The 14286-nt window shown below is 42.9% G+C and overlaps 1 protein-coding gene across 1 annotated transcript; it reads left to right on the top strand.

Annotated features, from left to right (window-relative positions):
• Positions 1 to 7898: 7898 nt before the first annotated feature.
• On the top strand, positions 7899 to 13514 carry sost (sclerostin). Its single transcript, XM_071902750.2, has 2 exons — positions 7899 to 8234; positions 11261 to 13514. The coding sequence occupies exons 1-2, from the start codon at positions 7961 to 7963 to the stop codon at positions 11668 to 11670; spliced, it is 684 nt and encodes a 227-aa protein (XP_071758851.1). The 5' UTR covers positions 7899 to 7960; the 3' UTR covers positions 11671 to 13514.
• The last annotated feature ends 772 nt before the right edge of the window (positions 13515 to 14286 follow it).

Below are 14286 nucleotides of genomic sequence, written 5' to 3'. Positions count from 1 at the left end.
ACCATATCTACAATGCATCAACATCTGCTGTCACAACTAAGCCATGAGAGGCCAGGTTTCATGAAAAGGTGGAGGAAAACACTTTCTGCTGAAGCTGTTTCTAACTGCCAAAGTTTTGTTTTCAAGCTACCTACTTGTGCACCGGTTAAGAAAGGCTGGGCTTGCTCAGGAAGCTGCACAGTGGGTGGGCTTTGAATCGACAGCTAGCTACAACACCTTTACATGACAAGCTGAGGCATGACCTCTTTTAATACCTCTGCTTATAATTAGCCTTTATTGGATTATTTTCTTACTTTAGTGGATTATTTTCACATGCTTGTTATCTTGTTTTATTAATCTTGTAAAAAAGCAAAGTTGCGATTCTTCGAGGCCTGAAAATAACCATCGCTATGCACAGGGAGCCGGTGTGAATTCTCGCCGGCGCAGCAGCTGAGCCTGTTTGTACTTTCATGCTTAATTAGCACACCTTGCAAAGTATTCTGGGAGATTTTGACATTCAGGAAGAATGTGCAACCCTCGCACTGAAGCGGCACCAGATTTTTCATTCACCACCTCCATATATCACAGCACCCTTCTTCCGATATTTTCACAAGTTTGGTGAGAATTTTTTCCACCTTGCAAAAACGCTCGTCAGTCAATATTTGGCACCTGATACTGTAACACTGAAAAAGCCATAATCTACATTATAACACACAAACACAAGGCCTGAGGGCTGCATAAAGTGAAGTCAAAGAGTGAAAAGTAGCTGACTGGCTTTTTATGAAGTGCAATATATTATGTGCAATATATATTTTAATATAATTAGTGCAGCAAAAGTCTAATTAGAAAATAATCAGAAACCATGGTTCTAAGCTCTGTTACTGTTAGGGCACATGATCAGATGTTACACTGGACACAAACCATAGGAGGCACAGAGGACCTGAGGAATATAGGAAAACCCTATGAAATCTGGCCTTTTGGGACGCCGCCAGCTTGAAACCCTCAGAATTGTCCCAATCTGTCCCCTAAACTTAGGGAGGCTCTATGTATAAACAAATACAATGGCTCACAATAGTTATACTGTAATAATTATACGGTACGTATATAATGTGCATTGTAGGCCTGGGAGGGGTAGCCTAACATGTGGGTCCTAAGAGTTTATGAAGGCTTCATTATATTAAGCCTGTACAGTCCTTGTAAAAAGGGAGCAGAGACAAAGACTCCTCCCTCTGCCTGGCCTCAGCCGCAGTCTTAATTACCCTCTTTCCAAGCTACCTCCTTCCAGCTACCAACTTCTATTTAGAAATTTTTATGGCACTTCTGGGTGAGACTAGATAGTATACAGTGACAGGACAGATGTGGGAAATTGGAGATGACTTGCAACATACTGTAGGTAGTGAGTCAGATCCTGAGCCACCAGGATGCCATTGCATCTTTACTGTCACCACCACCACTATGCACCTCATCTACCCACTATAATACACCCATAGAGAGACTGTGTCGAGTACAGCTAATCCATTAATAAAACCATATGGATGCACCCCCACCAGCAGAGCCTTGTTTGACTTCACATGGGGCCCAGCCGGCCTACACATGCAACAGGCGACAGAGCTTCCCTCTCCCTGCAGCGGGGTTAAATAAACACTGCGTGCACATAATTTATGGCTGATGTATAGTACAGTCTTGTAAACCTACAACTGACATATTCCATCTAATGAAGAACATTGGCAGTGAAATCAAATGGTAACATAGATCATAAGGACTGACAATGCCAAACCAATTAAGCTGGGAAATTTCAAAGCATGGTGTTGTTCTGTTGTATCTCAGTTGCCAATTATAGCCTCCATTCGGTAAAAGTGCTTCAAAAAGTAGCAACCTGGACTGTAACAAAAGCCAAGCAGTGACCAAAAACACTGAGGAGAAACATGATGCAAGGGGAGAAGGAGAACAGTGGTCACTGATTCTTTTGAAAAGTCAATCGAATTTGGTTTTCATAATTGTGTTTGATATACTTTATTCATGGCCCAAAGGGGAGATTCTGTTTTTGTCCTCCATTTGTGGTGCAGGGTCAGCTGGGTTGTGGCACCTGGAACAGGTACAGGTTAACTAGGCCTAACCTGCTCAAGAATATTTCGACAAGTATGACCAGGGTGCTCTGGCTGGGGGATAACCAGCTTGACACAAACTTGCCTCCAAACATCTTGTGTAGGCCTCAGTACTGTATGTATTTGGTAACAGGTCATTCTAGAGTCATATTTAATTACGTCACAACCAGCCACCGTGTTAGAGAGAGTGGGGTATCATGTAAAATAGGCTATTGCAGTGGTTTCAATCCTGGTCCTCAGCACCCAGAGCCCTGCTGGTTTTCATTCTAGTGATCTAATCAGAGACTGATTTACACCTGGGACACCATGGTGAGTGCAATTCACTGCAACGAACTACTTGGTGGGATAGAAAACCAGCAGTAGTCCGGGCCCCATGGAGCAGGATTGAGATCCACTGGGTTATTGTGTGTGTATGTGAGTGAGTGAGTGAGTGAGCGAGAGAGACAGAGAGAGAGAGAGAGAGAGAGAGAGAGAGAGAAATAGAGAAAGAGAAAAAGAGAAAGCTCTACTTTGTGTCGTGAATAATTTGCTGGGTGATTTTTCTTACATCTAAGAATAGCACCTGCGGCGGGCTGGCAGGCTGTGTGGTGGTGGTGAGCGGTGTGCTGGGAGGCCCAGGGTGGTCAGCACACAGCCTGGTGTGGTCTGTGAGGTCCAGTCAGGCTCTCCAAGCCAACCACAGCTCCCACTACTTGGCTGCAAGGCTGTATCAATGGGCATACTTTCTATTTCGATGATTGCTCTCTGAAAAGTTCTAAGACAAACAATGGAAATGGCTAGGGTCTGATTTATAACAGCCAAGACTCAAACTCCTGTTTTCCTGTGTGGAAACCACATGAAACAGCAGAACCAAGGAAGAATCTCACTTTGGACTTCCAGGCTTATCATGCCTCAGCCAGAAATGCTCTGGAGAATTCACCTCCCAGTGACCTCCTCTTCCACTCAGAAATCCATGCTAACTGCCAACAGGCAAACAGTGATTGTACCTAGGAAGTCTCGGCAGGCTAAGACAAATACCAAATACTTTACAATGTCATGAGTTTTAATCCGTCTTACCATTTATTGTTGCATGTCATCCCTCTCTTTCTCATGGTTTCATTTTATGAATCAGAGCCTGTTCATATACGGTTGCTCTACACATAGAGAAGCAATGGGGTGTAAGTCAATCCATTAAAAGGTTTTGCTGGATTTGGAATGCCTTGTTCAAGGCAGGGTGTTACTTTATATCCATGCAATGCTGCACAACTGTACAGTGATAAATTATTTTCATTTTGTGACAATACACAGATACGGTTTAGAAGGAACTGTGTGTATATGAACAGTTGATAAATCAATTGTCTGAGCCGGTGCAAAGCAAAGAGAAAAGTAGCTCTGGAAATCTCAGAGCTGTGAGATATACAAAGTGATACAGAGCAGAGCCACTGTCAATAATGAAAAACTTTCAAATATGTCCAGGGACTATGCACAGCAATTGATCAACATTACGGCCCTCTTTGTAGTCAATGCCGATTTTTATATTCTTTACACATGTACAAATCGTGATTGCACCCATACAGGGATTATGAAAATGTATGGACAAGAATGCATTTGTTTCTGATAATTTCAAGACTGCAGCAACACAGTTTTAACTTTAGCATCCACAACTAAATTAAATTCAAAGTTAGGATTTGGGAAAGTATTACTTTAGTTGGAACCAGTGCAGGTTTAGGAGAGAAAAACAATATTAGGGTTAAAAGTTGGATCATGATGAGACATTTGGCTGCTGTGAGACAACGCCACTCATGATTAGACATTTGGCTGTAGAAAACAACTGCTTCACTGTGGGGCTTGTACTTGTGACCTCTTGAGCCAGAAGCGATGTTTTATGCAGTTCTCCTCACCCTACTTACCTATGCGTGCAGTACACAATCTAGCTTGCTTGCTTTGCTGGTGAATCTCACGCCAGGTTTCATGTTTTTCATACAGATCTGTGCAATGAGTTCTATACCATGAGTTCAAGCTCGGTAAGACAATACAGCTGTGCCATGTCCAACACGATGTTGTAGTCGAGTCAGAATCCAACATATTTTCTTTGTTTTGTGCATGTCCAAGTAAGCCATTTATGACTTTGAAATGATGACTTGGACAGCTTTAGTACTATTTCCTCCCATCTCCGGCAGGAATAGTGTAACAACCCAAGACAAGATGAAACTTTAATGATTCCGGTGGGGAAATTGTGTCATTGCAGCAGCAAATAATAGGATATAAATTAGATATCAAGAGAACAAATAGAACATATTCAAGATAACACAACAGAATAACATATTGAAGATACATCATGTTAATCCTGCCCTACCTCCACAGCCTCTGGAGACAGGCAACAGGTGTTAGTAGCTTCTTTCCCAGTCAGAAGTCCACTATGAGCTCCTTCAGCTTACTGACGCTGAGCTGTAGATGGTTCTCCTTGCACCACATGACTAAACTTTCCCCGAGACTCCTGCAGAGTTGAATCTGAAACCTGAGGTGTACAGAATAAACAAGAAAGGTGACAGTGCTCTCCCCTGGGGCGTCCCCATGTGCACCATGCACTGGAGCAGTATTTTAGAAACCTCTCCATGTGTTTGATCTGTCCTGACAATATCAACAACATAGTGGTAGAATATTTTTGAACTGAGGTGTTAGGCCTCAAAAGGAATTATGATGCATTGTAAGCACAATGGTGTGAAAAAAATAACATTTTCTGGTTCAACTGCATAGCTACAAAATATAATACAATCATACCAAATTCATCATGTTTTACAATGCATGCCATAATGCATGTGCATGACAAGTATTCTAATATGTATTATAATGTGAGCATAGTATATTTATGCTTAAAATGCACCTAATGTGGCTGGCAGGCTCACAATTCACTTCATGCAAAGGGTCGCCCATCTTTTGCTTCAGAAAAAAAATTGAAACCTCTGCACTTTCACTCTCTTGCTAGACTCTAGACATTTCTAAAAATTCTATATGACTGCAATGCAAGTGAGATTCATGAGGTTCTCGTCGTAATATCTTTCCAGGGATTGATTTGGTAAGCCAGAAAGCTGCAACTTGAAGCTCCTTTGCATAATTGCTGTGGACATATTATGAATAATTTACCCTTCCACCCTAGGAGTTAAACATTGCAGAATTTTGAATACACAACATAGTAACAATATCTCCTTATTTACTTTCATAACCCTGTAATTATGTTGCAAAAGGAAACCGGAAATTTATTTCTAACCTGTGTGATCAAGTAGTTAACAAACTTGTCCGATGAATCACTCACTTTCCCAACACTAGCCACGAGGAGTTGAATGCTTTGTTTATGGACCTCAAACACTGTGTTTTTCTCCTATGCCATAAAAAATACTCTCCCCCGTCCTCTCTCAGTGCCGCAGGCCTTCTTGCAATCTGGTGAGCATCTGATTGTTATTTAGGCCTCTCTCTACTGTTATCTTGATAAAAAACACTGTGCTGGGGCCCAAGGGCTCTGTAAAGAAACCCAGAGAGGTCTAAATTGAGACTGTGACTGACATCCGTCGCAGCGACGGAGACAAGGCTGTAATCAGAGCTGGCTATGTGGCAGACAGTGGGACCGTCCATCGCTCACTAAAAAAAATTCTGGCAGAACCTCAGAGCTGTAGGGTTACACACACTAGGAGGACATAGCTGTCGACTCTGGTTACTTTAGAACCTGGCTTATGAAAAGGGAATCATGCTGAACTTGAAAATTCATATGTTATTCCATTCATTACTTGTGAACATGAACAACTCTCCCCCAAAGCCAGAAACCAGAGAACTAAGACTTGAACTCATCAATATGTAAAGTCTGGAGTTTCTTCATGAACAACAAGTGAGTGAATCATTCTCTGGACACACAATGTTTATCCGCAAAGGAGCTTTATCCTGTAAAAATGTTACCTGTTCTGATAATGTACCCGGATTCCCATAAGTTTCCCCTGGGTGTGCTCTCCAAGTTACCTTTTTCTTTCTTTTATCTTTTTCAATGAATTCTCTATGGAGCAACTTCAGACTTTACACCTGACAACCTGACAAGTTTGGCTTTGGGAGAGAGTTGCTGTGGAATAAAATGTAGCAATTTTTAAATTGGATGGTGTCCCCTTTAAACTATGGGTTGGCATCCAAAGTGGGTGACAAGAATTACTTTGGTGACTCTACACATAAGAAAATAGGGTTTACCTTAAATAAATATAAATAATTATTGTAGTAAATCCTTAAAAGTGATCAGGCTTGACAGTCTATCCATTAAAATAAATCACCCGTTAATCCAGATTTGAATAGCGATGTTTAAATCAATGAGACTTCATGATGAAAGGCTGCATTGTCAGTGCTGAATGACTAGTCCATGGGAAAAAAAGAGACACCAGAAGAATGATGTTGTTGACTGACAAACATTATATTTAAGACTCAACATACAATATCATTATTTTAATTTGGTGTTACCCCCAATTATGTCCACCATTGTGAATTGTGACCGATGACCAGTTGGCCACAGCTCTACAAACCCTGATTTAGGGCTTGGATAAAACTAGATGGACCTCAGGGCCTACATGTATGATTATGGAAGCATCTCTGCCCCTCAAATGAATGGGTACAAGAATGTGTCAAAACAGTGATATTGACCACGAATATGAATGTGTGTATGAGTGAGCTATTCCCCCTTAGATCTCTGGCTTTATTTTATTTTTATTTTTTTTTACCTTTCAAGCTATTCTTTTGGCATGTCTCTGCATGACTGTGCCCACCAAAGGAGTCAGAGAGCAGTTTGATCATAATGGGCCCTAATCCTAATCCTATTTTTTCTCTCACAAGACTTGACTTGTTTACTTTCCCTCAAGAGGGCAGTGTTTGAATAAAGGAGGCTCCATCTTTCAGCACTCATCAAATCACTGGGATATGAAGGATGCCAAGAATTTGGAGTATACATCCAGTCAGTCCAAATTATTTTATTCAAACCAGATACAGGGATATAGAATATTGGATTCCCATGGCAAACATGAATATAGAAAAATGGGTTCATAACATACACACACCACATGGTGCTGTAGCGGAACGTATTGCAGGAGAAAAGAAATGACCAAAGTCAGTGAATTTCTTTTGGTTGTGCAATGAATTTATGTTTGGGAGAAGCGAACGAGGCCCTGGGATCTTTAGAATTGCACATCTCATTACTTGATGAATGAACTCGCTGTTTCTGTTGAGAGTTACACTGCTGGGTAATTAATAAGAGAAATGAATGATTAACTTGTGTACAGCATTATATCAAACACGCAGGGTAACTAAACCTCTTAGGAGGAGTGTATGGCGCGCAGTGGAACAACTTTATCTCTTCACTGCGCCCTGAGAAGCAGTCCAAAATAAACTACTTCAAAAACGCCTGGATACTTTTGAGACACGTAATGCTGCGGGAATCATTGAGGGGGAGAAAGTTGCAACTGCACACTTAATTCCAACAACAACACGGTGAGATGTCCGGATCCGCTGTCTCACTCAACACACTCCTAACCCGGCGCGCTCTCCTCTGCTCTGCTCTGCTCTCCTCTCCTCTGCTCTCCTCTCCTCTCTTCTCCTCTCCTCTCTTCTCCTCTGCTCTCCTCTCCTCTCTTCTCCTCTCCTCTGCTCTCCTCTCCCCCTTGCGCACGCATCCAAACCTCTCCCCTATAGTTTCTCAATGAATTTTTGCGCTCAGGTTCAACCCCTCCCACTTGGCGTAAACGCTTAATTGTCAGCCTTGACGAAACTTGCGTAGGCTTAAATACCGTGTGCGCCTCTTGCATAAGGGTGGAATTGACCAACTTGTCCAAGCGGGCATCATTGTCAAGTTTTTTTTTTGTCGCCGACCGATAAGCATGCAGGTGTCTCTGGCGCTCCTCGTCTCCAGCTCGGTGCTCCTGCTGCTCCAGGGATGCTGCACCGCTGTGAAGGGATGGAAGGTACTAAAAAATGATGCTACGGAGATCGTACCGGAGTACACAGAAGACACCCGGACACCCCAGGAGCCAGTACAGGCGTCGAACGGCAACAATAACAACAACAACAACAACAACAACAACAACCATAACAACACAATGAATAACAGGGCGAAAAACGGTGGAAGGAGAACAGCAAACACAGTCTCCTATAGTGAGTATTCACGTTTTGAAGTTGGTTAAAAAGAAATGCTAAATCTTCTTTTTAAATAGCCTATGGAATTTTTAAAAGTTAAGTAGCCAAAGTTAAGTGTTTGGAAAGAAATAGGTAGACAGTAGAAATCAGCAGCAATTTTCAACCCTTCATTAGTTGGAACATAATGGATTCTGATTAAATTATTGCCCAGGCCAATCATACCTGAAGAAGCCTTGTAATTTGTAATTTGCACTGAACCAAAAATGCACAAAATTGAAGAAACTATCGCCAGAGGTAGATATTAATGTAGGCCTACAATTACAGTTAATTACAAGTGATGTAGGCTATTTGACACTTTAGTCCAAACGGTCTATCAGTGAATCGTGATCGCAAGCGACCACGTAGAGAACAAGTGCGTGGGACATAATAGCAAAATCCAGACAAAAATGCAGACAGACATTTATCAATAACCGCATTGGTTAATATTGTAATTTATCAACTTAATTAATTTGTAGCTACCTATATATTTTTTTTCTCGCTTTTTAGATTAAATAGGTTGATTACAGTGTTTGAGGAATTTCTGCGGCATTGGCTCGTGCGCTCAGATAGTCTTACTGACTGTGTGTGTCTGAGAAAAAGAATAACCTTTCATTCAATACTTCATAGCCTAATTGTATACCGTAAATGATGCATCAAGCTTTGCCTTCGTTGTGTGTTTCAGTTGGTTTAATTTGACTACTTTTCGTCCAGAATTTTTGTTTTCATAATTTAGGCCTAAGTATTTTATTAGTTTGTACAGATTGATTGAAGAATATGTGGATCTGACTAAAACACCCACACAACCAGCGAGAAGAGAGGACGTTTTCATTTCACTTCATCTTTACATTGATGTTCAGATAAAGAACAGCTCTACTGTGTGGGAAGGGTGTTTTCTTGTAGCTTTATGCAACGCCAAAGTTGAGATGAGAGCAGCACAGACGCACATACTTGTGGTTTCTTCCCTACACAGTTTGAAGTGGAGCATTTAGAGAGAGATCAGGGCTTTTTCACATTGTCTTCCAGGTTATTTCCTTCTCTCTTTATACTATTAGTCAAGCTCTACTTACGCCATAACTATTTGATTGCAACAACATGTCTCCCAAATAGAAAACCCCACAGTTTGTTCTTCAGGGGATGTCTTCGGGGGTTTTGGAAATTGCTTTTTAAATGCAACACTGGCTTTGAGAATGATTCCCACCTGTGGCTAGTAAAGGTTGAACAGTATATTCTGATTGGCCCGTGCTCGAAGAATAATCTCCTGCTTGCTTCATGAATTCAAGATGGGTGGTGCGATATTCCCACAGTTTTCACAGCCTTCATTTAATCATGACCGCTCAAATCAGAGATCAGACAACAAAATGATTGATTAGATTAGGATAACAACAGTTGACTAGGGCAATTAGCAAGTCAAGATGGGTTACTGTGAGTGATTCCCCCCCCCCCCCGTATTACCTCTGCAGGTGCTGGGAGTGGGAAATCATACATAAAGCAACAAATCTACACATTAATAGGATCAAGCTTTAGATAACAATTTCCAGTCTTCACAAACAGCGCTAAATCAACAAAATGGGGTTGGAAAAACACATCTCTTCATCTCTCATAGTGGATAAGGGGCAATATCCACCGAGTTTCACATAGAAATCTCCTGGATTATTTTCTCGGATAAGTGTGTTGTGGCGATGGCTTCTCATGGTCCCTGTGGGGTCAGGGCAGAGGCTTTGACCACTGCCTGGCCTCCTTCCAGCCCTCTCCCAAGGCTCGTCTCCCAGTGCCGGGGGAGAAGGAAGGCACAGCTCACGGAACTACAGTGCAGTGAGATCCAGTTTTTTTTTTTTAGAGTTTTTTTTCAGGCTGACAGTACAGAGAAGAACAGTCGATGCAGGGGAGAAGAGAGAGTGTGACTGAATTCAAGCCTTATATGCAGGATCACAAGCGCGCACCAAGGCATTCATGTTAACGGCTCGGAGAACAAGGCAACCTGACTTCTTGGGGTACTGCGGTAATTGATGAAAACCGCTGCCGAATACGCGCTGTAGACATTGTATAGTGTGGTCCAGCCCCTCTGCCGTGGCCACAGAATAACACTAGATCAGGTTCTCATGGAGAGAAAAAAAAAGGAAGTCATCTCACATAAATCCTTTGTTCAGCCCTTTTTGCAAAGAAAGCCACAGAGGAAAACAGATCCCTCTCTGAGTGTATCATTTCTTAACCGACAGTTCCTTTGCCCCTTTTTACACACTGCTTGTAAAAAATGGGACAATAACTCATGCATATGACTGTTAAAAAGCTGTGGCTAAAATATAGGATTACATGCTGAATAAGGTCTCTCGAACCAGTTTGGCAGATGTCCAGTTTGTTCAAAATTGTACACTTGCATTACTGCCTTAAAATAACCAGACAGCTATTTACTCTTCCATCGCCACATACATTTCCTGAGGGCCAACTCTGTATGCCAACTTTTGTTCCGACTCAAACCTCCATTAGGTTTGATTGAGCTGTTTAATGGCCCTCTGGTCTGGATTTGCTATCAGCTGATTACTGCCAGCTGGAATTCTTTGTCAAGCCCCATCGTCAGCTAATGATCAGACCATGAATCAAATTCAGTAAATCTGATCTGGTCTCATAGGCTTAAAACTTAACTGCATGTACAAATATTGAAATTATGTTGAATTTATAAAAATGCATTTTAGTCTGCTTGTGCTATAGTGTGTGTCAGAATCAAGATGCTACTGCGTCATGGTACATTTTGAATCTGGCTTGTGTCATGTTTTCCACAGACTATGAATATCTAATATAATTTAATCGAATAACAGCATGCACAATGCGTACGTGAGGCCGTGTCGACACGAACACAGACTCAGAGAAATTAGCAGATATCAAAATTAGATGCAGCTGTTCTAAAGAAGTTGAACTGAAGATGGTCTGTTCCAGTTTGCAGGACTTCAAAGTGTTTGTTTTGGGCCGAAGCCATGAGTGTAACTGTGATATCCTGCTCTTCAACCCAGGTGCCTCTGAGCTGAGCTGCAGGGAGCTGCGTTCCACCCGTTACATCACCGACGGATCCTGCCGCAGCGCCAAGCCCGTCAAGGAGCTGGTGTGCTCGGGCCAGTGCATGCCCGCGCACCTCCTGCCAAACTCAATCGTCCGCGGCAAATGGTGGAGGAGCAGCGCCTCGGACTACCGCTGCATCCCGGCCCACTCCCGGACACAGAGGGTCCAGCTGCAGTGTCCTAGCGGCAACAATCGGACTTACAAAATCCGCGTGGTCACCTCCTGCAAGTGCAAGCGCTACAGCCGCCACCACAACCAGTCAGAGGCCAAGGAGGTGCCGAGGCCGCGGCGCAACAAGAAGCACGGCCGCTTGTCCCAGGGCCGGAACAAGAACAACACAACGCTGATGGGCAACTCGTACTGAGGCCGCTCGACAGTTTCCTCCACACAAGGACAGAGACCAAAGCACACTCGCTCATACACACGCACATGTTACACAACATACAAACCAACATATCTCCTTCAAATGGGGAGGAGATGCAAGAGAAATTTCAAAGAGAGCGAATTCATAAGCTAATTGTTGGGCTGATTTTAAGTCGTGTTCACCATACAGGCACTATCCTTGTTTGTTTTTCAGCCAGTTGTCAGCATATTTGTGAACTTTGTTTAGTTGCATGACCAAATGAGTGGACCAACAATGCCAGGGCTTGCCATGTGACTGGTCAGGAGAAGTAGCTCTTGGATAATATGACGTGAGTATATGATCGCCCGACAGCTCAGAACCTCCCTGGGCTTGGCTCTGTCTCAAAAACACAAACAGATTTCATTTGAGCACAACGAGAAAGTCCTCCAAGGCTTCAAACCCACCTGTTCAAACATCCGGCGGATGCACAAGCGCACCGCACCACACCGCAGCTCTGTTTAAAGGTGAAGAGGTGTATCTTTGCTCCAAACTGGTTGTAATCCATCTCCCTCTGGCTGTGTGTAGAGGAGATGGTGGCAGCTCTGTGGGCTCTGGAGGTGGGATGCTGACAGGCTCTGAGAGGCCCTGGCCCCTGCCCCGGTCCAGGCAGCCCTCTGACAGCCCAGCAAAGGCCTCACTCATCAGGACAGCCCCCCCCCCCCCCCCCCCGGCGCTCTCCAAGCTGCAGCAGCCCCAACCAGGCCTGTCCGTTAGAGTAGGGCTTTTCCCACGGCCTGATGGAGAGAGTGAGGAGAGAGAAAGAGGTGGAGAGAGAGAAAGAGAGAGGGAAAGGGAGAGCGAACGGTTGTGTCAGCACTCCAACACCAAGGGGGCACTGGGCATTCCTGTGACTCCTCTTAATTGCTAAATGAGCCCATTCCTGTGTTTAGGATTTGAGTCATAAAAAGCCATTTCCTCTAGACATAGCCAGTTCCTGTTTGCTGGAATCACACACAAAAAAACAGTCCACATGTGTGTAGGAGGCTTCAGAGAATTGTGCCTGGCTGCTTCGTTACCTGGGGGCAAAGCATTCTCCAGCACACCCACACTGGAAATCATTTGTAACAAGCAAAATAGAACAGCGATCAACTAGCCATAGCCAAAATCCATCGGTTGTGTTAGCCTACGGTATTTGATGACGCCTCCACTCCTCTCTGGCCCTGTTCTCTGAATAGCTCAGACAGGAAAGATAGGAATAAAAATAACAAAATTAAATCATTATTTAAATTTGAATCGTTGTATTTACTGCTGAAATCCGGCAGGATGCAGGCAGGAAGAGGCAGTTGCGATACCCAGTCTTTCAGTGCTGACAACACAGCCTCCTCTCTCAGCATTGCCGCAGATGGGCCTGCGCTTCATGAAGAATACTCAGAACGTTTCCGCATATTGTCAGCATTCCGTTGTTTTCGCTCATATTGCTTCCTGATTTCGGTTTTCTAAACTGTACTGACAATGTTTGCTTCTTTTTCAATTGTATGTTTGAAATAGCAACTGGAAGGGATTTTGTCATGTAAGCAGAGAGTTGCCATGTATAGCCTGATTGTACATATCGTACCTGTGTGGTCTTTTGCAGTGGTGCCCTCTCATGACAGGGTATTAAAAAGAGGGAGGGCTGTTTCCTACAGACACAAAGAGGGACTGTTACAAAGAATGAACTGCATATTTATTTTTTATTTCCACATTTAAATTATTTATGCAACCTTTTGTAGTAAATGATAGCCATTATTGTCATATAGTATGATAGAGACTTTGGAAATGAAATACTGTACAGTACATGAATAAAGTAAAGGCAGATATATTTGAAAGGACTGGCTTATTTGTTATCATTCTTCTTTGAATGTGTTGCTTTGACTTAGGCCTTTCCCGTCTGTACCTGTACACTTGGCAAATCTCTTAATGTGTCTGTGAAAACAAACACAAGCAATTAGGAAGTTGAGGTTTTTGCTGCACTTTGGAATGTCTGTCTATAGCTTCACAAAACGGAAAGGAAGAGGAATTTGCACAAAGGAATTCACTCTTGAGATCTTGTCTGCTCAGTCACAACACTAACATTTCTTTGTTAGCGGGGGTGGATGTGAGCCACAGCCATCATTCGACATCATTCCTCTCTGCCTCTCTTCCCTCAAGGCTTTCAGCTTCATACATAGAGCGTTTCAGAGTTCAAAACGCATCCCTCCTCGCTTTATCTCAGAGCTCTGTGGGCGCTTATATCTGGAGCTACAGTACTACCAGTACTCACTGAAACTTTTGACTTGCAGACAAATAGGAGTTATGCAATCCAGACACTGAAAATGCACCCAGCTAAATGAGGTGTTTATGATGACTTTTATCGGCAAACGTAATTTTAATCACCACAACTGGGGCATACTGATGAGAGCTCCTCAGAGAGCTAAATAAACTTAGTGTAAACACAAAACAGAAAAGCCCTGTGGCAACTGTACTCCTGTGTCTTTAGCTGTGCCAATGGCTAACAATTGGTATTAAGTTTCACTACATCATCCATAATGTTCAATCATTAAGTCATTTTCAAGCCGTGTTTTCCAAGAGAGAACAGACATGCCATGCTTTTACTCAAGC

This window comes from Centroberyx gerrardi, chromosome 20 (assembly GCF_048128805.1).
Source record: "Centroberyx gerrardi isolate f3 chromosome 20, fCenGer3.hap1.cur.20231027, whole genome shotgun sequence".
In the NCBI taxonomy this organism is placed as follows: domain Eukaryota; kingdom Metazoa; phylum Chordata; class Actinopteri; order Beryciformes; family Berycidae; genus Centroberyx; species Centroberyx gerrardi.
This window is presented reverse-complemented; position numbering and strand designations above follow the sequence as displayed.

What these genes read in the sequence shown, in the direction of transcription:
- sost (XM_071902750.2), top strand. Translation starts at nt 7,961, where the DNA reads ATGCAGGTGTCTCTGGCGCTCCTCGTCTCCAGCTCGGTGCTCCTGCTG. An exon ending in AGCAAACACAGTCTCCTATA is followed by an intron (nt 8,235 to 11,260) that starts GTGAGTATTCAC and finishes TCTTCAACCCAG; the next exon opens with GTGCCTCTGAGCTGAGCTGC.